This window comes from Durio zibethinus, chromosome 6 (assembly GCF_047325235.1).
Source record: "Durio zibethinus cultivar Kanyao isolate XHJ-2024 chromosome 6, ASM4732523v1, whole genome shotgun sequence".
Taxonomy (NCBI): Eukaryota; Viridiplantae; Streptophyta; class Magnoliopsida; order Malvales; family Malvaceae; genus Durio; species Durio zibethinus.
This window is the reverse complement of record NC_143167.1, coordinates 33,137,638-33,157,735: the sequence shown is the minus strand read 5'-3', so window position 1 is coordinate 33,157,735 and position 20,098 is coordinate 33,137,638. Positions and strand designations below refer to the sequence as shown.

General features: G+C 35.7%; 5 protein-coding genes and 1 non-coding gene across 10 annotated transcripts; 2 read left to right on the top strand and 4 right to left on the bottom strand.

Moving 5' to 3' along the window:
* The first annotated feature begins 476 nt into the window (after positions 1 to 476).
* On the top strand, positions 477 to 1,160 carry LOC111286275 (uncharacterized). The gene is made up of 2 exons (XM_022876158.2): positions 477 to 715; positions 824 to 1,160. Exons 1-2 carry the CDS (start codon positions 552 to 554, stop codon positions 957 to 959), a joined length of 300 nt encoding a protein of 99 aa, XP_022731893.1. The 5' UTR covers positions 477 to 551; the 3' UTR covers positions 960 to 1,160.
* Positions 1,132 to 6,844, bottom strand: LOC111286274 (respiratory burst oxidase homolog protein E-like). Its single transcript, XM_022876157.2, has 14 exons — positions 5,999 to 6,844; positions 5,745 to 5,904; positions 5,548 to 5,596; positions 5,323 to 5,436; positions 4,455 to 4,877; positions 3,981 to 4,367; positions 3,805 to 3,900; positions 3,447 to 3,562; positions 3,172 to 3,342; positions 2,922 to 3,078; positions 2,620 to 2,826; positions 2,373 to 2,501; positions 2,055 to 2,133; positions 1,132 to 1,460 (listed from the first exon to the last, which is right to left on the bottom strand). The coding sequence occupies exons 1-14, from the start codon at positions 6,609 to 6,611 to the stop codon at positions 1,351 to 1,353; spliced, it is 2,811 nt and encodes a 936-aa protein (XP_022731892.1). The 5' UTR covers positions 6,612 to 6,844; the 3' UTR covers positions 1,132 to 1,350.
* Positions 6,845 to 8,393: 1,549 nt separating this feature from the next.
* On the bottom strand, positions 8,394 to 10,588 carry LOC149518595 (uncharacterized). Its single transcript, XM_089763097.1, has 2 exons — positions 10,141 to 10,588; positions 8,394 to 8,781 (listed from the first exon to the last, which is right to left on the bottom strand). The coding sequence occupies exons 1-2, from the start codon at positions 10,366 to 10,368 to the stop codon at positions 8,704 to 8,706; spliced, it is 306 nt and encodes a 101-aa protein (XP_089619223.1). The 5' UTR covers positions 10,369 to 10,588; the 3' UTR covers positions 8,394 to 8,703.
* Positions 10,589 to 10,718: 130 nt separating this feature from the next.
* Positions 10,719 to 14,360, bottom strand: LOC111286557 (uncharacterized). The gene is made up of 8 exons (XM_022876582.2): positions 14,160 to 14,360; positions 13,856 to 13,935; positions 13,558 to 13,625; positions 12,459 to 12,574; positions 11,658 to 11,764; positions 11,316 to 11,365; positions 11,123 to 11,205; positions 10,719 to 11,038 (listed from the first exon to the last, which is right to left on the bottom strand). The coding sequence occupies exons 2-8, from the start codon at positions 13,911 to 13,913 to the stop codon at positions 10,924 to 10,926; spliced, it is 597 nt and encodes a 198-aa protein (XP_022732317.2). The 5' UTR covers positions 13,914 to 13,935; positions 14,160 to 14,360; the 3' UTR covers positions 10,719 to 10,923.
* A 68-nt stretch (positions 14,361 to 14,428) lies between these two features.
* TRNAA-UGC (transfer RNA alanine (anticodon UGC)) lies at positions 14,429 to 14,501 on the bottom strand. The gene has a single exon. It is a non-coding gene; the product is annotated as a tRNA-Ala (tRNA).
* Positions 14,502 to 15,540: 1,039 nt separating this feature from the next.
* On the top strand, positions 15,541 to 20,079 carry LOC111285632 (sucrose synthase-like). 5 transcript variants are annotated; one of them, XM_089763095.1, is made up of 15 exons: positions 15,543 to 15,865; positions 16,071 to 16,124; positions 16,248 to 16,338; positions 16,443 to 16,560; positions 16,686 to 16,837; positions 16,928 to 17,120; positions 17,202 to 17,537; positions 17,639 to 17,734; positions 17,834 to 18,007; positions 18,115 to 18,231; positions 18,335 to 18,501; positions 18,594 to 18,818; positions 18,904 to 19,467; positions 19,558 to 19,696; positions 19,813 to 20,079. In XM_089763095.1, exons 3-15 carry the CDS (start codon positions 16,259 to 16,261, stop codon positions 19,840 to 19,842), a joined length of 2,391 nt encoding a protein of 796 aa, XP_089619221.1. In that variant the 5' UTR covers positions 15,543 to 15,865; positions 16,071 to 16,124; positions 16,248 to 16,258; the 3' UTR covers positions 19,843 to 20,079. The 5 variants fall into 5 exon arrangements, with proteins under 5 accessions (XP_022730907.1, XP_089619221.1, XP_089619222.1 ...); XM_089763096.1 differs by lacking the exon at positions 16,071 to 16,124; XM_022875172.2 differs by lacking the exon at positions 16,071 to 16,124 and having other exon boundaries at positions 15,541 to 15,865; positions 16,686 to 17,120.
* The last annotated feature ends 19 nt before the right edge of the window (positions 20,080 to 20,098 follow it).

Here is a 20,098-nt window from a genome sequence, read left to right as displayed (position 1 = left end):
GGGGTTTTTGCACATAAAAGAAGAAGGCAATCATCAAGGTAAAAGCTATTTTGCAGCAAAAGATTACCTTGTGTGATGATCCACTTTACTATCTGTTCTTCGCTTGGGTAGAATAAATTCGAGTAAATATGTTGTTTCAATCTTCAGAACAGGTAAGATGCGCATCTTTGGACTGTTAAAATGGGTGATACTCTCCAACTACATTCGAGATAGTATCAATGTATTATGTGGGTCACCAGCAAAACTCGAATTCAACCATTTCACATCGAGGAAAAGCGAACTAAACCATCCGGGCCAATCCTCTTTTTCTTTTTTCGAATGTGAACGGTATTTTTTCTATAAAATCTGTACACTTTTCTTTGGTGGGCTAACTATACTGGGCCGAAAACCTTGTAAACAGGGTTAAATTGGGCCTACCGGACGAACCCATCATTTTCAGTTGGCCCAATTCTAAAAGCAAACCTGAGTGCGATGCGATTATTGTTGAATTGAAAAAGAAACAAACAATTAGCAAAAGAGGGGTTTAGGGTTTTGAGAACTCAGCATTAGCAATGGAGGGATTGCAGAATTGGGTCCGCTCTTTCTCAAATGACACAAAATCAGGATCTCCTTCATTCTTTCCCGAAGTTCCTCACAATCTTCGAAGTGGAGGAGGAGGACCAGCTGGAGTTTCTGCAGCTGATAGCTCTCGTGTTTTAACCACCAGGCCTCCCAGGTACCTATTGTTCATTTCGATCGACTTGACCTTGTGAATTCTAATGGAATTGCTGCAATTGTCTGTCTTTCTTTAGTACTTAACATTTTTTTTTCTTTCGAATTGCAGGCAAGTAGTCTCGCTATGGACCTGTTCAAAACTTTGTGCAATTTGCTTTGTTGCTGGAATTGTTGTCGGTTACACTCTCAAGCGACGCGTCCGGCGCTGGGCGTCCAGGCTTCTCAAGCGATTAAAAGATGATTAGTAACAGTAACTCCTTAAATCTTCAAATGAAATGGTACTTGCAATGGGTTTTTTTTTTTTCATAGATTTAAAAAAAAATGCACCAATATCTGAACTTTATTGATCCTTAATGATCATTGCTTTTAGTACAAAATGTAAGAAATTTTACAAAATTTGTAGTGGATAAAGTTTATATTTCAATGCTATATATTTTTCATTTTCATCTGACCTATAGTTATGAATACATGTGTATATATTTCTCTCTATATTCCTTTGAATATATAGTTACAAGAAAGAACAACAGGATGGCAAATGGCAAATGGCAAATGGCAATGGCATCTATATATCTATGCCTTGTGACTATATATTCAAAGGATCTATATATAATGGAAATGGCAAATGGCAAAGGGTGCTCAGAAATATTCCTTGTGGAATTCGAACCGCGTCGATGTCTTGTGACTCAGCTCCCTTGATAGTTTCTTCAATTCCTTTGCCAACACTGGCATTCCACAATAGAACACTCCTGCAGTTTTGACAATCACCATTCATGTTAAATTAAATTTCCTTTTTTTTAGATAAATTACTAATATGATGCTAAGCATTTTCTTGATTGAAATACAGAGTAGTGTGCAATGCAGAAGAAAACTCTGGCTGAATTGGGTACTTTTCTGATTGGTTGGCTAATGTTTGGACCACTATAATATTCCACATAGAGTTTGAAAACTTTTGTTTTATACAAAAAAAAAAAAGGTTGTTGGCTCATCGGTAAGAATATTATTTTCTTTTCAAGGCCTGCCTATCTTCTTTTGATTTTCTTTTATAAATCCGATTAAACATGACAACTGTAGGTTGAACTAAAAGTCATAAATATTGTTAATTTCTCTTCATTAGTTGGTTGCGTACAGCCTTGTGATTCTGTATGTCAAGTTCTCGTAGTAGGTTGAATTGAATGGGAGCCAATTATGGGCAGTCTGGTTGGCAGAATCTAAAGACTAAGGACTCATATCCCACGCCCAGATTCTATTAACGAGTCCTCCTCTGCTTAAACAACAAAATTATGGCTCTTTGATTAATACCTGTCTTTTTCTATTTGGCTAGAATTGTATTTAGTATTTACCTACTGTGGCATGAGGATGTTTTGAAGCTATTTTTCCGAACACTTCTTTCCAGTTAGGCCTTGCGAAATGTGTCCTTACCTGCAACAAATTATTAAATATCAAAGGGTTAGTCACTACTCAAGCACATAATTGAATAGTTGGTATTTTTAAATGGTTGTTTAGTAGGTGAGAAAGGAGATAAAGAAAATCACAGATGTTGTCAATGAAGAAACTTTTTGGAACTTTCACATGATTAACAATTGATGAATAAAAAACACTCGATGGAAATGACTTTTTGGGGAGGATGTTTATTATTTTATCCTTTTTAAGTTACGTACTCGGGTTCCCGATAGGATGTCAACACCATGTTTAGCATGATTTAAAGCTTGGACCATCGTAATCAAGGTTGATCTTGCATCCCCTTCTTCATAAACACTTGTAAGGTAGTTGTGCAGCTCAATCTGACCCTGTTTTAGAGTTGAAAAGATAAGAATAAGACATTAATTTGGAAGATTTATTCACGTAATGTTGAAAACAACGGCATAGTAAAAATCATGCATATTGCTCTAAAGTTGCATGTATTACTTTGTGATCCATTTCTGCAACTTCATCCATTACTCCTTTAAACCATTCAAAGGACCCTGGTTCCCTGGTGACCCAGTAGAAATGAGCATTTCTAGTTCCCTGCGGCTTCTTCTTTCCCCCAATAGTCAAACTTGAATTAGCAGTAAAATTCGAAGATGCTAGACTATTCCAGCTGTCGTCTGATCTAGTCATTTCTGTGGTTAAATCCTATACCATCAAAGCCACAGATATGATTTGGTAGAACTGAAAACTAGTTATAAATTATGCTGAAAAGATTCCTACAGAACGTGGCTTGAACGTACCATTTGATCTTCTGTTCTTGAATTGTTTAAAAGATCTTTAAGGATGCTTATGAAAGGTGTAGCTCCAATTCCTAGACCCACAAGGAGCAGAACATCATAATTCCTGTAGTCCTGTGCCGGAGCCCCATATGGACCATCAACAAGCAACTTAGGCTGGCTGCAACAGTGAAACTCGTGGTGTTAATACTTCCCAGTTCTCACAATCGAATTTGGCCCCATAAGAAGTATATTTTCCTACTAACATAATTACCCATTCTGATCAATGTGTCCAAGATGGCCAAATCTAGCTCGGCCTATAACAAATGGCGAGTCATTAACATCGGTGAAAACTCGTTTCAGTTCCTGCGTCCAGTCTCCTACTGTCCGGATGTGAACACTAAGATACTCATCTCCTGGTGCTGAAGTAATGGAAAATGGGTGCCTAAAAATGAATTTAGTGTTAGTTCAATGCGTAAAGATATTTCAAACAATGTGAAGGCCATTTAAGATTGGAGGAAGCAGGGGATCTGAGAAAATCACACTTACCATTCAAATGGGGAGATTGATGGGCACTGTAGAAATATGTACTGCCCACTTTTATACTTGAACCCTTGCGGTTTTGACATAAAAATGCTGAAAACGTTTCCTGGTAGTACTGAAACCTGAGCATGACATAAAAACAAACGTTGTAAACTTAACAAAAAAAGAACCTAGAAAACTACCATGCAGTTTCTAATCTTCTTTCGCTATTTTGTTTCAGAAAACTGAATTCCTTTTGTTTCCTTAAGATGTGAATATCATATTTTTATGATATTCCTTTCTTTCATGTGGTCACTGGACTCAAATAGTTATGACAAAATTTATCTAAATAGAATAGTAAAGAAAAAAAGCTTAATCAAATTACCTTAAATATTTTTACTGAATAATGTTCTGATCTACATGTTCTTACACTACGCTCCCCTATGTAAAGCATCAATGGAACAGAGACGTACATCCATGTCTGCAACACCAGCATAGTTAGTACTTGACATGGAGTTCTATCATTCTTGTAAAAAATAACTATGATCTTAAAGTTCTTACCGATCTCTGGTACCACTTGTGGGCCAAGAACAAGAATGTTCCATGGATTACTAGCAAAATGTAGACAAGAACAAGAAGATGATGAGAATACCAGAATGCATTGAAGCCTGTCAATCTGTTGAAAGGTGCAGGGAATCTCAATACATTTCTGCGGAAGTGACTTGTTGCTAATATAAATGCAATGGCCATGAAAATCACCATAGATATCCCTGTCACGCCTAGAACACCAGTCAAAAGTTCCGAATAAGTCGGTCTTTTGCCATGACCGAAATCAGAGGCTATGAGAGCAAAATTTTCAGGAGAAGCGTTCGTCAGGCGGATAAAATCACAGGATAAGTGGCTTCCTGCATGAACGAAGACTCCAATGGCTATGGCACATGCGATTGTCTGCGAAATTGAGGGAACAAAAAATATTTGTTTAAATAAATTATTAAGTTTACAAAGTCCATTAATTAATTAGTAGCTGTTTCTTACCTTGTGGAAATTTATGTTGTCATCAAAAGGAACAAAAGACCTTGCTTTAGTTGATCGAAGCCAAGTCAATGTGTTTCGACAAACTGGTAAAATAATTAGAGCCATGTTGAGCTTGAGAGTTTCGGCGGCCCCTTTGGCAGTACACAAGCAATATCCCATAACTTGAAATGCTGCCCTGTTTTTGTATTGCATGAATTTCCAGGCAAAAAGGGTAGCCATAGCCATCATCCAAAGCAACAAAATCCATCCCCTTCGCCAGTTTTCCAATATCAAGCACCGGAGTTTAAAGCACACTCTTCGGAACATGTTTTTGGGTCTGATAGAACTTATATTCTGACTCCATCCAACACTTGCTGTGCTAAGTGGCCTGCTGTAGTTCATATAAGTATCTCTTTGTAGGAGTAGCGTTTCCAACTGCCATATCTGAAATGGACCCAAAAAATAAACAATAAATCCTGTTTTATTTGCAAACCTGCCATGTTATCCCATAATTTTTGGGCTAAACATGTGAAATAACTGGGAAAGATTGAGATAAAATTTTTTAGGAGAAGTTCGTTAAGTTTACTATTAAAAATGATTAAATAAAAATTAAAATAAAAAATTAAAATAGATAAATTAAAAGATTTCGTTGTATAAATTAAGTGTGTAAAATTTTTTAAAAAATATATATATTTTTTTAGATAAATATTTTTAATAAAAATATTAACAAAATTTTTATCATTAAATAAATATGAACCAAATTTAAATTATATTTTCAAATTAAATTTTATCACTTTATAAATTTAAATTTTTTATTAAAATTTTTATTAAATTATTTTTTAAAAAAAATTACAAAATTTAACGTAAGTTTTTGTCCAGAATAATTCACCTCAATGTACCCAAAATTCTCGGGATCAAGTTCTTCCATGATTAGTGAGGCATATTCTTCAGCTTTTTCTTTCAGCTTGGATAGCTTGTTCGCTGATGCACTAAGCATTATAAGCTGTGTTTAAAAAATATTGTTTAAAAAATATAATCAAACAAATCAGCAACTTTAGCCCAAAAAAAAAAAAAAACCCAAAGATAATGACATTGAAATAGCAAATTTGATTACTTCCTGTACTTCATCCCTTGTGATTCTTCCATCTTCATTGCTGTCAGCCCTGCAAAAATTTTATCAAATTTAGAATAATCAGTTGCACCACACAAAAGAAAATAATAAACAATAATTAAATATTTTTTGTAGAAAAAAATTAACGGCATCCATCAAAACCGTTAAAAAAAACAGGTAAGAAAGAGAAGAAAACGAACATGTCAAAGAAAATCTGAAGGCGCGCGTCGAAACTCTGGTCTGAAATCTGTAACCAGAAATCATGCAGCTCTTCTTTTGTAATTTTTTGAATTCTTTGTCTCCTCCTTCTTGCTAACGCATCGAATATCCCAACTGCAAACTCCTTCGAATCCACCATCCCTACGTTCGAAGTAATAAAAACGGTAAAAGAAATTTGAAATTTTCGTTTCTTTTTTTATTTTTCTTAGTTGCCAAACAGAGTAAGAGAACGGACCTATGCATTCACCGAAATCTTCTCTAGCAAGCATTCCGTCTTTTGCTAACGACTCGAACCTCGACTCAACTCGTTTCCACATCTCCTCGGCGTCGTTTACACTGGTGTTTTTACTAATGAACCTTAGCCCTTTCAACGCTCGTTCAGCACTCGATTTCGTTCGTTGAAGCTTAGCCTTCATTCTTCTCTCGTCACGCGCTGTAATCCTACAGTCCTGATCAATCTCTGCCGACGACGAAGCTCTCGACGATGACGCGGAACGTAACCACGCGAACTTCCTCCGAATCCTCGACGTCGCCGAAAGACTCCTACCTAAAATCCCGGAAGAAGCCGTTACGGAGGCTTCCTTTTCGTCCGTAATAATCGGCGGAGCACTCGGCGAGACGCTGCAAAATACAATGGAGTCATTCTCGAGCTCTAGCGTGACTTCGACAAGGTCTTGCTGGTTATTCCTCTGTAAATCGCTGAGAAAAATCGGCAACATTGCTCCACCAACGCCGTAGTCATCTCTAGAAAGATCTTCAACATCTTCTGGCAACTCAAATGAACGACTATAGTTTGACTGCTTCGAACTACTCCTTCCAAACGAGTGAAACGACGCCGGCGACTTCATTAATCCAGTGCGTTTTCGTAACTGTTCTGTATAAATTTCTTTTTTTCTTCCGACGCAATGGGGCAGGGATTATGAATAAAAACAAGACAAACACTTCCCAACCGATCACTTTAACTCGAATTCAACGCTTTTGAGAATTGTCTGTGCTTATTTTAGAGTAGTTGAGGTTTTGCCAAACAAATTCTTGAAAAATATTATTCCCTTACTAATAAAAATTATTTTTACAAATAAGTAAGGGGGGAAGGTGAGAGTTTGAATTTATATATGTTTATGTATAGCATAAAGAATTTTTTTTTTTTTTTTTTTTGGGTTTGGGTTGGCTAATCGGCTGGCATGTCTTTATATTTTCTTAGTTGCCAAACAGTGATTTGTGAGGATTTCACTCTGCTTTTTAGGTTGAAAAAAATTTGGTGATTGGGGAAATCATGGTCTAGAAAGTGATTGACTGGTGGAAGAGAAAAACTTTAATTTTGCATGCGAGTAAATATAAAAAATAAAAGCTGGATAATTTCAGCCAGGTGAAAACCATGTGAATTTCTTCCTTTCTTTATTTTAGCTGTTCCCTGTAGAATCATGCAAACTTTCCCTGGCTATGGTAAAAAAAAAAAAAAAAAATTTGAATTTTAGCTAACAATGAAAACTTTCCAATAATTCTTTTGTTGCTGAATGTTAAGATTTTTAGTTTTTTTTTTTTCTTTAGGGTTTGCATGAAAAATTATAAACTATATTTGCAGCTGTGGATATAACAAGAACAATCAAAGATTTAATAATATAATGGATGTACTTGCCATGTTCATGTCTCCCACTTTCTCTGCTATATCAATGGCTACCATTTCAATACAGAAAAAAAAAGCTGTTTCCTTTTTCTTTCTGCATTGTTGAAGATTATATTAAGCAGTTTTTTTTTTTTCATATCACAAGCGTCAAAACTCAAAACAATATGGGCCAGGCACACCACTGCCTATAATTAGCTTTCCCTTAACCCCCATTTATTTCCATTGAAAACGTTTCTTTGTCTAAATACATTCGATAATTAAAAGGAAAAAATGTAGATAGATACTTTTTTGGGTACAAATTAGAGATTTTGTGTTGTAATATGAAGCTAAATTAATTTAGTGGAGTATGAACATATTTTTTAAAAATAATTGAGTGAACCAATTAAATTATTTTTTGAATTTTGTTATAGATAAAGATAAATCACCAAATGTTAAGCTATATTATACTACTAGTAGCTAGAATTGCTACTTCAAGCATGTTGGTAAAAGGAAAGATCAAGTAATGGCAATACTATTAGTATGTCCCCCAAAATATTTATTTCTATTATCAAATCTGTTTTCTGACCTTTTCAGAACTAATATTTTCATATTGGGTGACCAAAAACATTTTCTTAAAGATAAACCATACCTTTCCTTAAAAGAAAAAAAAAAAAAAAAAAGAAAGACAAAACAAAAATTTGGATTCAAATCTGCCACCAATAAAAACAATATTTTGGTTTCTTTATTTTATTATAAGAATGTATATAAAATTTTGCTAATGCTAACTTATAAAATTGCGTGGATTTTGACATGAAATCTTGGTAGGAAATAATAAGACTTGCCAAATTTTTATATAAAAATGGTGGAATTAAATTTATTGAATTGGAAGTTAACAAATTAGACCTGTCTGATAGTAAGCCTTTCTAGAAGCAATGCAAGCATTTTGCAGTACATTTGAAAGTAAAGCCAGCTCATCTCATCTATGACTCTGTACTTCACAACTTCAATGTTCTTTTAAAGAAAAAAAACATGTGGCTTTGTTTTTGCTGCACCTAAAAACTTTGCCTTCACTGCAACATCATTAATCTTTTTTGAATTAATGGTTGTTGCATTTATGATAGTTCAATCAATGTTCAAGCTGTTGCTTTGTTGCATTTGCACTGGATCAAAGTTGAAAAATGCATACAAATTCTGTCTTATGGATTCATGCTGACATAGCTAATCTGTTCTCCTTTTTCTCAGAACGTGTTTTCTTGACATCCATAAATCCCATTCCCAGGCACTAAAACTTGCAAAAGAATAAAACTTCTGAATTATGAAGTTAAGTGGGAACGAAATTAGATGTTGTCCACGTCGCTGGCAGAGTGCAAAAACTTGATATGTAGGTTAAGGCCAAATCTTGTGGGAACAGCTTCCTGCAGTAGTTGATCATCATTAATCAAACTAAAAAAGTATCCTTTTCATAAGTTCAATGAATGCTGCATACTTTATTTTAACATATTTTATAGTGATTGGGCTGAAGAACATTTGACATTTGTGTGTTAATGTTGCAAAATAAAAACAGTAAATCAGATGGAATTTGGTATCCTTTTTTCTACTCTAGTTTGTGGTTCTTTCTAAGTTTCTATTTGCCTACTTATCTTCCCGTCATAGTTTTTCTTTTTCTGCAGGACATCAAGCGTTATATAAAAGACATGTAATGCAACAACTTTTAAAACATGACATTCAAATTTAAAAGGTGATTTTCAACAGATTTATAATTCAAATAATAATACTAACAACTTTATTTTTTTAGTTTGTGACTTCCTTTATACTAAAAAAAACCACAGCTGACGAGCCATTGTTTTATATAGAGAGAAAGAGCTTAGCAACTTTCATATTGAAAGGTAAAACTCAACCAACTCCATTTGACTTTGTACACATCTCTGTTGAAAGAAACAAATTAAGCAAGCAGCCGGCAAATAATAATACGAGCTGTTGGACGAGCAGGAACATCATTTCATTTCATTTCTTTTTCATTGTTAGTTTCCTTAGTAGGCTTGTAATTTTTCCTTCCAGTTTCATGTTGTCTTATGTTATTACAATTTCAAAATACGGAAAATTTGACTAAATTTCAAAATAGAAAATATTAACGTCATCACATCTTGCTCTATAAAGACTTCAACCCTTTTAATCCTCATCCTTCGTCACACCTTTTTCTTTATAAAGATTTATATAAATTTTTTTTCACGGATGATATATGAATATATGGATGTTACTTATGTCTATTTCTTCATTTTATAGTTTTTTTTTTTATATGGACAAATTATTTATGAATACAAATGAATAAATCAAGCAAGCATGCTTTACTTGTGCCTTTGGGAGGCTCTAAAGATTCTATTGTTAATCACTGATGCAATTGTTAATAAAAAATTATTGAGATAAGAGACACGAACACAACTCTTTGAGATTAAAAAAACATGTATCAAACATTAAACCAAATGTCTGAATATCAGTTAATGATAGGCTAATTCCGGGATGCTCAACAGTGAATAGATTTGAAAATTTTCTGAAGTAAATTTTGAGAACGGTAAAGAAATAATGCCGTCGTGAAGCGTAAGGTTGCAGTTTAGGTAATGCAAAAGGATTTTACAGTCCCTTTTGATTTGTACTGCCTCGGCCCTCGTACCAACTGGTACTAATTAACGAAGCTAGGATTTCTTAGGGAGCAATCAGCCCATTTAGGTGGAACCTGACAATCGACTAGAAAAATCAAAGGGGAATATGTCAATCACCTTGAAGTCCATCAATATGGATATTGATAGTGATACATCGAAGGGGGCCGACAGAGGATCCGAGCAGGCTATCAGACGACAGCAACCCAAAATCTGCCCAACATTTACCATAGGACGTGCCTTTATCTCACACTTCATTTTCAACAAATTCTTCACCTTGAAGTGAATTGCCTGAGAGGTGCAAGTATTGACTGCCAGTATTTCATTTGTTTCTGAACTCCAATCCATTTGTTTCGATTTTTCAATCTCAACTTGCCAGAGAATTAAGCAATATAGAATTAGCAAGCATTTTATCCGATACCACAGGATTAAAACTTCTAGAGACGTGACATCCTAGAGCTCTACCAACCAGAACATCAGTTCCAGGCAACAAACTAAAGATACATATTGAACCATGATGCTTTAGTTTATCATAGGTTCATGATGATCATGATTTTGAGAACTAATCCTCACTTAAATTATGGTTTATCAGCCCCCACCATGGAGTTATAGTTAAGCACAGAGTAAATAACCTGTCAAAATGACATTATTATTGAGCTTCCTGGTCTGTATTCGGAAAGGTGCAGAACAAAGTATGGTCATATGAACTTTGATATCATTTGATGGGTAGAATCAATGTCACATTGATTATTAGAAATTTAGTAAGCAATAATTAATACAAAAACAATCACTTGAGGATAGTAGATGCTCGTTGATCCAATGCAATAGAGAAGCTACAAAACTGGATGACCGGAACCAGATCCTCTACGCTCAATTTAAACAAAGTTACGCTTTGTATCATGTCTAATGTGGTTTTGCAACATACCCATCAATAGCAACGTTTCGAGTGGCAGCAGGGATTGCTAAACGAATTCCATCAAGTTCAGGACTTGCAATTATTTGACATCCCAGGCGAGACCTGAAAAGTTCAAGAAGATGGCATTCCATTTAGATTATATTTCACAAAAAAATTGCTTAGCGGGTCTATGATGAATGAACTCACGTTTCTGTAAGCCCAAAGGCCAGGTCCAACATGTCATTCTCCTCATCAATTGGATCTTCTAATTTATTATAGTACTCCATGTCCTAGCAAAAGAGTCAATATTTAGTCGCTAATAGTGAGGTTGAAAGAATATTAGGAATAACGATAAACCAATCAACAGCATGTTTGATAACATATAATGCCATTAGCATACCATCACTATGACATGACATGTTGAACAAGCAAGTGAACCCTCACATGCTCCTGCAACAACAGTACAAGCAGAAATTAATTTTAGCAATGAAATATAAATTAATTAACAAAGTAATTCAACCCATTTGTGTGTGTTACCAAAACATGTTAGTTTTTATCAGAAAAGAACAAGAAGGAGGTTTCAAAATCACATTATGTTCTACTTTAATTGCTAATGCACCCTTCATGAGAATAAAATTACTTCAAGAAAGGACTTCAGTAAATGAATTACTCCAAGAAGATAAAAGTTAGATCCAAGGAATGCTATAAAATTATTGGATCACAAATAGGTGAAGATCCTTGCCTTCGAGCTCTATATCATTTTCATGAGCTGCTTCCAGCATAGACATTCCCATAGGCACCCGAATAGGGATTTCTTCTCCATCCTTCGAAACAAATGTAACAGATATCCTGACAAATGATATAATCTAATGTGAATAAAAATGAAAAAAAAAAATCAATTTTAGATTAAATGCATATAGAGCCACTAAGTGTTTAAAGAACAATTGTTGGGAGTACTCCAACTCCACACTTTCATAGTCAGTGAATGCCAAGAAATAGCTATCTGAATCTTCAACCACCTAAAAGTGTAAGAGCCACGGAGATGGACAGTATACCGGAAAAGCACACCAATAAAATCCACAACAGATAAAAGATGCATGCATACATAGACACAAGTCCTCCTATTAATGGGTTCTGATGCTCTGGATGCAACCTACCCCCATATCAGCTGAGGTATTAATGGACCACCAACGTTCAGGTTTGCTTTGAAACATGCCAAAATATGTCAAAACATTATTAAGTCTTGACAAAGAATGCTTTTCCTATGTATTATCAATGTAGAATAACTTACTGGTATTGAAGTTACATCATCATCTCTCCAAGAACTTGTAAATCAAAATTAGGTTTGTGTATTTCTTCTTTCATATGTTTGTGTGTGTGTGTGTGTATTTAAAAAAATGAAGACGACGAAGAAAAGAGTTGAATGTTTATATGATCCAAATAATTCACGAATGTAAGATGATCAGCACTAAAAAAAGAGATTCACAACTTCATCCAACAGGCATAGGAACCATGCTATTACAATTTTATTTAAAGAACTTACGTTTCTTTCTGTTCATCGCCTCCCAAAGAAGCATTGTTGGAAGCTGAGGTTGAAAAATCATGGTGCTTTTGAAATATGGCACCTTGAAAGGCTCTAGTTTCTGGCAGTAATTCAAGCTGTTCAAAAAATTATAAAAAAGAGAAAAAGATCATGGGAAAAGTTTACTAATAGTTCACTGAAAATGAAATCTTCTTTTTTCAGATAAATAGCTAAAACTGAAATCCGTTTCTTATCCAATTCTGTAAAGTGTAATACCAACTATATGTATATCATTCTTCAATGTTTACATCAATACCAACCACAGATGTTTCATACTTCAATGTTTCTGAAATTATTTTCCAAATATTCTAGCAACTATTGTCACCCACCAACTTATTACCATTCGGATCTCATCAAAAGTATGTCAATGTGGTTATCATATTTCTCACATAACTGTCATCCAAGTTTTTGTGCTATTTTCCTTGCCCTCTGACAAATCCCAAAAATAGTCACTATAACTAATATTAGTCAAATCATTCCATCCCCTTAGTAAACAAAATTACTGCCACACTATTTCTTTCTGTAGATATGATATGAGACCATTCTTTTCACGTGAAAACCTATCAGCAAGATGCCACCAATTAGCCATCTAAAACCACAACAATTCAATTACGTGAACAATAAATAAATCTTCAAGTCTGTCTACAGCATAATCAGCTTACTTAGAGCAGAAAGGCTTAATCATGTCATTAGCTCATTGACTAGTGTAGTCAACGCATTCCATCTCCTAAAAGTCATAAGAGTTATCCACTATTGGGTAACATAACTAACTGCTGATAATCTCATTACATATCAAAACTAAAACTTCCACTTAAATCCCAAAAAACTGCTATCTTTTCCAGTTGCATTCAATTAAACTCCACCATTCAAGATACCTTAGAGGGACATGCATAACATAAGCACTAGATTAACTTTGAATATTATCAACAACAACCGATGTGAGGGTTAACCACCATCCACGTCTTAGGCCACTTTCATTCAGTGACTCAAAAGCGATAAATAATGCATGTCAAATTATATTTGTATCTTTTTGAAATATACAAAAATAATAATCACTGACCAGAGAACGCTGGTATCGTCCACAAGGCATTTGTCTAAATCTTGTTCTAGACATATATGTATATTGGCCTATCAAAAAGAATGCAATTTGGAGTCATCAGTAAATGAAATATCATTTCATACAAATCATGCATTATTAAGAACCTGCAAATATACCACTATAATCAAAGATAATGATCTGTTTAGAAAGTAAAAGGGTGTCCCAATTTTTATTAAAAACAAGCTATAAATATTAATAATGCCAATTTCCATAAAATCAAAGCATAACATATGAACCCAAAATGAAAATAGTAGCATACCTCTTGATAGCTCTTTGGCAATCAAAAATCCAACTCTAGAAAGCTTAGAAATTAACATAATTTATGTAGTAAAACAGCCCCTGTTTATAGGAAAAAACAAAATAAACTTTAGAAACTTAAAAACTTCAAGCCTTTAAACATATCAAATATCCGAAAGAACTTGCTTCTAAAGCGAATTAATCAAAGAATTTCAACTGGGTATTCAGCTAAGCTGCTACTCATTGATATAGACAAATACTTAAATCTCCAGAAATAACGACAATATCGAGTGAGCAAGTGAAGAACTTTAGAAAAAAGAATATACCTTTTGCAACGAGATGAACAGATGGAATTAGAACCGGGTTTGGGTCCAATCAGTTCTGTTGGAAATTACGACGAGTTCTCCGACTTAATTTGAAGCTATTGAAGGCAAAACGTTGCGGCCGGCAATGGCGCATAGAGAGAGACGAGTGTTAGACGAAGAAAGTGAAGGCGAGAAGAAGAGAGTTCGAGACCAACGCATTTGAGAGGCAAAATTAAAAGGGCGCCGTCAAGGAGAAATTTGACACTAGCAAACAAAAGAATTGGTCAAACTGGAGATGCGGGGGATCGAACCCCGTGCCTCTCGCATGCAAAGCGAGCGCTCTACCAATTGAGCTACATCCCCGTCGTGATTTATTTTTAAATTAAAAAAATAGAAGTCCACTCCAGCTTATGGCTTCAATAATGTGGGCTTATACAAGTCCGCCTATCACTCTCTCGTCCCTCTCAGCTTGTCTCATTCCTTTCTTTTTCTTTTCTTTTTTTTCATTAGAGAACATTTTCTCTCCAACTCCCTCTCTTTCTGATTCTCTTCTTTACCCATTTTCTATGAAGTATATATTCTTCTCTAAGCTAGAAAGAAACCAAATTTGTAAAATTCTTGGTAACATGTCAACGAGGGTTATCCTCAGCAGAGTGGCTCTAAGAACCAAAAGCAATCATGATAAAGGGGATTTTTTCTTTTCTTTCTTGCTAAAAAGTGACAGAATGAAAATGTTTACAGTCTAAGCATAGAGTGCGGCAATCAAAAGAAAGCCTAGCCTTAGAGTGTGGCAAACAAAAAGGTTTTTAAAAGGTGCAACTCTGGAGGGTTAGTCTAAATAGCCGTTTAAACCATACCCACGAAGTGTCAAAGTCTAGAGCTAGTGTGAGGCAACTCAAAAAATTAGGTATCAGATATTAACAATCTCGATTTGATAAGGATCTTTACCTTTCTGACTCAAAGCCCAAATGGGTTAGGGAGAAATCAACTGCGATCTAAAATTAATTCTAAGCTTGGCCCAAGAACCAATTACCTATCCTCCCCATCGGATCTAAATCAAACTCATTTAAAGGTCAAGGGAAAATGATATAGTTTGAACTTAGCTAATTGGAATAGCCCTCTGCCCCCTGAAAAGGCCCCTTGATCAAAACATGTAATAAAAAAAGGCAGATGATCACATTAAAGGCTAAAAATTAATGCAAATCAGTATAACATTGCTCTCGATTTGGAATTGAACTAACTCTAAACCAAACTGCTGGCAGGTTGAATTGGGACCAAAAAAAAAGGCCCACTTGGCCAATGCCCATTTTTACATTACTGTTAACAGAACCTAACGTCCCTCCAATTATAATATGTAAATGCAGTCAAATCATGTTATAGGCATCTAATTTTTCTCTCTGCATTAACAATAACATATGAAGTTGCTTGTGAAATTTCTTCATCTTTTTACAAAATCTTTTATCCTGATTTTTCTACAGCTTTGCATATATTTATAGTAATTTCTTTGAAGAATGTATTTTATTTTCTTTATTTAAGTTGGTGATTTTATTTCCATGTCTTGGTAGAGTTAATTCTGAGCATTTAGGGGTTCCCATTTTAAGTTCTCTTGTCACTCTCTATATATTCAATGCAATGTCTGCTGCCTTAGACCTCACTTCTCCCATTGATTCCTCTATACTTCTCTTCTGTTATTATTCTTTTTCTTTCAGACCTCCTTTTTGGCTTAGGTAGATCTTTTTTTTTTGGTTTTCTGTTGCTATCAGAAGTTATTTCTATGGAGTTTTTGTAAAATTATCTGCTTTTATTTTTCAACTATTTTTGAATCTTCTAAGAGCCTCAAAATTCTTAACTATTTGTTTAGTCTTTGTTTTTGATATTCTCAACTGCTCTTTGTTAGAAAACAAATTGAATTCTTGCATCTTTTTTTAACAGTTGTATTTGTAGTAGATCTGTTCTCCACCCACCTTCTTTTAATGCCGTAATTAGGTATATCTGCATTTAGTTGTGTCCAAGTTTTTCATTACCATAAACCTTTTAAATTGATGTTTTGCTTGCCCTGATTTTATCCATAGCTTAATCCTTAGTATATTCCTTTCCCTGCCAATTCAGGAAAAAAAACAATGGCTGCAGGAAGCATTTGTGAACGTTTGGGTGAATCTCTAGCTACTCATCCAAAGCAGGCAAAGTCTATCTTGTCGAGGTATATCAAATACATGCTGCCTTGGTCCTTCTGTTTCAGTACGATAAAAATTACTAGTTGTTGTTGTTCGTTACTTTGACTACATTGTTTTATAAACCATGCAGGATTGAAAGCCTTGGACGGGGTATTCATAAGTCTCAAAAGCTGTTATCGATCCTCGAGAAGGAGGCTGGACAGCAAGCACTTGATGGGATAGTTGTCGATGTCCTCAGGTCCACGCAGGTGAGATTAATTCACATTTTTTTAAAAAATATTTTTTGGTTATATTTCTTGGATTCTCGACTAGGATGTTAATATGATGAGAATATTGGACTAATACGTTAACAATATCCAATATTGTTGTGCAGGAAGCAGTAGTTTCCTCTCCATTGGTTGCCCTTGCCATTCGTCCTGCTCCTGGTGTTTGGGAGTACATTGCTGTGAATGTCCAGAAGCTCTTCGTAGAGGAGTTCCAAGTTGCCGAGTATCTGCTGTTGAAGGAGGAAATCGTTGATGGAAGGTACGTAGTTTTTTCAGCTTCAAGTTTTCTTTCTTATTCTTCAAGTTGTACTGAGTTTATATCTAACCAATATTCAACGATGCGATTCAGCTCCATTGGCGAGTTTACTCTGGAATTGGACTTTGGCGCGTTCAATAATTCTATTCCTCGCCCATCTCTGTCAAAGTCTATTGGTAACGGCATGGAATTCCTCAATCGCCACCTTTCTGCCAAACTATTCCAAGATAAGGAGAACTTGAACTTATTGCTTGAGTTTCTTCAAATTCACTGCCAGAAGGGAAAGGTAAGCCATGAAAAATACCTGTACCTCTTTCGTTTAAATAAATTGCACGATCATTTGGACTCATTCACTATCATGTCACAGGGTATGCTACTGAATGACAGAATTCAAGATGTGAATGTCCTCCAACATGCTTTGAGGAAGGCCGAGGAGTATCTGACTCATCTACCATCCGATACACCATACTCTGTTTTTGAGAAAAGGTTCCAGGAGATTGGTTTGGAGAAGGGATGGGGTGATAATGCTGAGCATGTTCTAGAGATGATACATCTTCTTCTGGACCTCTTGCAGGCACCTGATCCCGTCACTATTGAAAGCTTCCTAGGAAGAATCCCATTGGTCTCCAATGTTGTTATCATGACTCCTCATGGATACTTTGCCCAAGACAATGTATTGGGGTACCCTGACACCGGTGGCCAGGTCAGTTTTTGCAACTCTAAACTTTTAACTGTCTTTGCTTTAAGTATTATTTGATGTAATTAAAGTTGTTCTAACTGTAAATCAAACAACTTCTACTCAAGGTTGTTTACATCCTGGATCAAGTCCGTGCCTTGGAGGAAGAGATGCTTCACCGATTCAAGCTGCAAGGACTTGACGTTACCCCACGTATCCTTATTGTGAGTATTCGTATGTTATAACAGTTGTGGTTCTTTTTTATCAGAATTCCTAAATTTTAACAGCATGTTTGATGCATAATTTGACTGTTTTTATACCAGATTACTCGACTCCTCCCTGATGCTGTGGGAACAACTTGTGGTCAGCGTCTTGAGAAAGTGTATGGAACCAAGTATTCTGATATTCTTCGAGTACCCTTCAGAACAGAAAAGGGAATTGTGCGTAGATGGATCTCAAGATTTGAAGTCTGGCCCTATCTGGAAACTTACACTGAGGTGAATTATTCATTTTCCGCCATAAGTTAACCTTTCTTTTGTATGCATTAGCTACTACTGTGTTGTTTTTCTTTGCTACTGAGTACTGAATTACTCTTTGCTTTCAGGATGTTGTACTTGAAATTACCAAAGAGTTTCAGGGCAAGCCAGATCTGATTGTTGGGAATTATAGTGATGGGAACATTGTTGCCTCTCTATTGGCACATAAGTTTGATGTTACGCAGGTTTGTTAAAAGCGAATCCATTGACTTTTTTTTTTGTTTTTGTTTTGCTGTATTTGGATCCTTCCTTTTCAGCCTAAAAACTTGCCTCGACTGTTTCATGCAGTGCACCATTGCTCACGCACTTGAGAAGACTAAGTACCCAGATTCAGACATCAATTGGAAAAAGCTTGAGGATAAGTATCACTTCTCCTGCCAGTTTACTGCTGACCTTATCGCTATGAACCACACTGATTTTATCATCACCAGCACCTTCCAAGAGATTGCTGGAAGGTAATAAATCTCCCAGTTTACTACATATAATTGTCTTGTCTATGCTCCTACTTATTTGAGAGCCTAACAGTGTTGCGATTCCATGATTCCAGCAAAGACACTCTTGGCCAATACGAGAGTCACATTGCTTTCACTCTTCCAGGGCTCTACCGTGTAGTTGATGGGATTGACGTGTTCGATCCGAAATTCAACATTGTCTCCCCTGGTGCTGATATGAGCATATACTTCCCTTACACTGAAGAGAAAAGGAGGTTAAAGAAGTTCCACCCTGAGATTGAAGAGCTTCTTTACAGCCCTGTTGAGAACGCAGAGCACTTGTGAGTATTTGTCCTACTTTTACGCTATTTTACTTTTCACTACATTATGGAAAATGTTGAAGATGTTTCAAATGTTATTTTGCAGATGTGTACTAAAAGATCGCAATAAGCCAATTCTGTTTACCATGGCAAGGTTGGACCGAGTAAAGAACTTAACTGGGCTTGTAGAGTTCTATGCCCAGAACAGCCGGCTGAGAGAATTGGTTAACTTGGTTGTGGTTGGTGGAGATAGGAGAAAGGAATCAAAGGATTTGGAAGAGAAGGCTGAAATGAAGAGGATGTATGAACTTATTGAAAAATACAAGTTGAATGGGCAGTTCAGATGGATTTCATCCCAGATGAACAGGGTGAGAAACGGTGAACTCTATCGTTACATTTGTGACACCAAGGGAGCATTTGTTCAGCCTGCTCTCTATGAGGCTTTTGGCTTGACTGTTGTTGAGGCCATGACTTGTGGTCTACCAACATTTGCAACTTGTTATGGAGGCCCTGCTGAAATTATCGTTCACGGTATATCTGGCTTCAACATTGATCCTTATAATGGCGATTTGGCTGCTGGGACCCTCGTCAATTTCTTTGAGAAGTGCAAGGCAGATCCATCTTATTGGGATAAGATCTCCCAGGGAGGTCTAAAGCGCATACAGGAGAAGTAAGCAATAAGCCTTTATTTTAACTAATTGTGATAGTATTCTTTTCTTTTAAAAAATCCTTTTCTCATTTGCTTTGCTTTGCTTTGCAGGTATACATGGCAGATTTACTCCGAGAAGCTATTGACTCTGACTGGAGTTTATGGCTTTTCGAAACATGTTTCTAACCTCGAGCAACGTGGGCGCATGCGTTACATTGAAATGTTGCATGCATTGATGTATAACAAGCGGGTAAACATTCATGTTCATTTGCCTCCTACATGAACATCTCTTTAACGTTTTACTCAACTGAGAAATTAATGTTCCCAGTACTCCATTCTTTAATTCTTTCCTTGTGTGCTTTTCAGGTTAAGACTGTTCCTCTAGCAGTCGACTAGGAAAAAGTGATGAGGCATAACCGCAAAAGGCTGGTTGGAAATGAAGTTTTGAAGTTTCCAACAATGATTGCAATTGAAATTTTATTTTTCCTATTGTTTCACGTTTTCCTTTTTGTTTGAACTTGGGCCTTTTGTCCCACCTTTAGTTTCCTTCTTTTCTTTGGGAATGTTTTGCATTCGGGTTTGCTTCCATGGATTGCAATAAAGTATGATTTATCTATCTTTAATTTCTCTTAATCGTGTTTCTATATGATTT

What these genes read in the sequence shown, in the direction of transcription:
- LOC149518595 (XM_089763097.1), bottom strand. Translation starts at nt 10,368, where the DNA reads ATGGATTGGAGTTCAGAAACAAATGAAATACTGGCAGTCAATACTTGC. An exon ending in CCATATTGATGGACTTCAAG is followed by an intron (nt 8,782 to 10,140) that starts GTGATTGACATA and finishes CAACTACTGCAG; the next exon opens with GAAGCTGTTCCCACAAGATT.
- LOC111286275 (XM_022876158.2), top strand. Translation starts at nt 552, where the DNA reads ATGGAGGGATTGCAGAATTGGGTCCGCTCTTTCTCAAATGACACAAAA. An exon ending in TTAACCACCAGGCCTCCCAG is followed by an intron (nt 716 to 823) that starts GTACCTATTGTT and finishes TTCGAATTGCAG; the next exon opens with GCAAGTAGTCTCGCTATGGA.
- LOC111286274 (XM_022876157.2), bottom strand. Translation starts at nt 6,611, where the DNA reads ATGAAGTCGCCGGCGTCGTTTCACTCGTTTGGAAGGAGTAGTTCGAAG. An exon ending in ACAAGTGGTACCAGAGATCG is followed by an intron (nt 3,901 to 3,980) that starts GTAAGAACTTTA and finishes CTGGTGTTGCAG; the next exon opens with ACATGGATGTACGTCTCTGT. An exon ending in ACATCCTCATGCCACAGTAG is followed by an intron (nt 1,461 to 2,054) that starts GTAAATACTAAA and finishes TCAAAACTGCAG; the next exon opens with GAGTGTTCTATTGTGGAATG.
- LOC111285632 (XM_022875172.2), top strand. Translation starts at nt 16,259, where the DNA reads ATGGCTGCAGGAAGCATTTGTGAACGTTTGGGTGAATCTCTAGCTACT. An exon ending in TTACCCCACGTATCCTTATT is followed by an intron (nt 17,735 to 17,833) that starts GTGAGTATTCGT and finishes TTTTTATACCAG; the next exon opens with ATTACTCGACTCCTCCCTGA. An exon ending in TTCCAAGAGATTGCTGGAAG is followed by an intron (nt 18,502 to 18,593) that starts GTAATAAATCTC and finishes CCATGATTCCAG; the next exon opens with CAAAGACACTCTTGGCCAAT.
- LOC111286557 (XM_022876582.2), bottom strand. Translation starts at nt 13,913, where the DNA reads ATGTTAATTTCTAAGCTTTCTAGAGTTGGATTTTTGATTGCCAAAGAG. An exon ending in TGCCAAAGAGCTATCAAGAG is followed by an intron (nt 13,626 to 13,855) that starts GTATGCTACTAT and finishes TCTTTTTGATAG; the next exon opens with GCCAATATACATATATGTCT. An exon ending in GGCGATGAACAGAAAGAAAC is followed by an intron (nt 11,765 to 12,458) that starts GTAAGTTCTTTA and finishes ATCATTTGTCAG; the next exon opens with GATATCTGTTACATTTGTTT.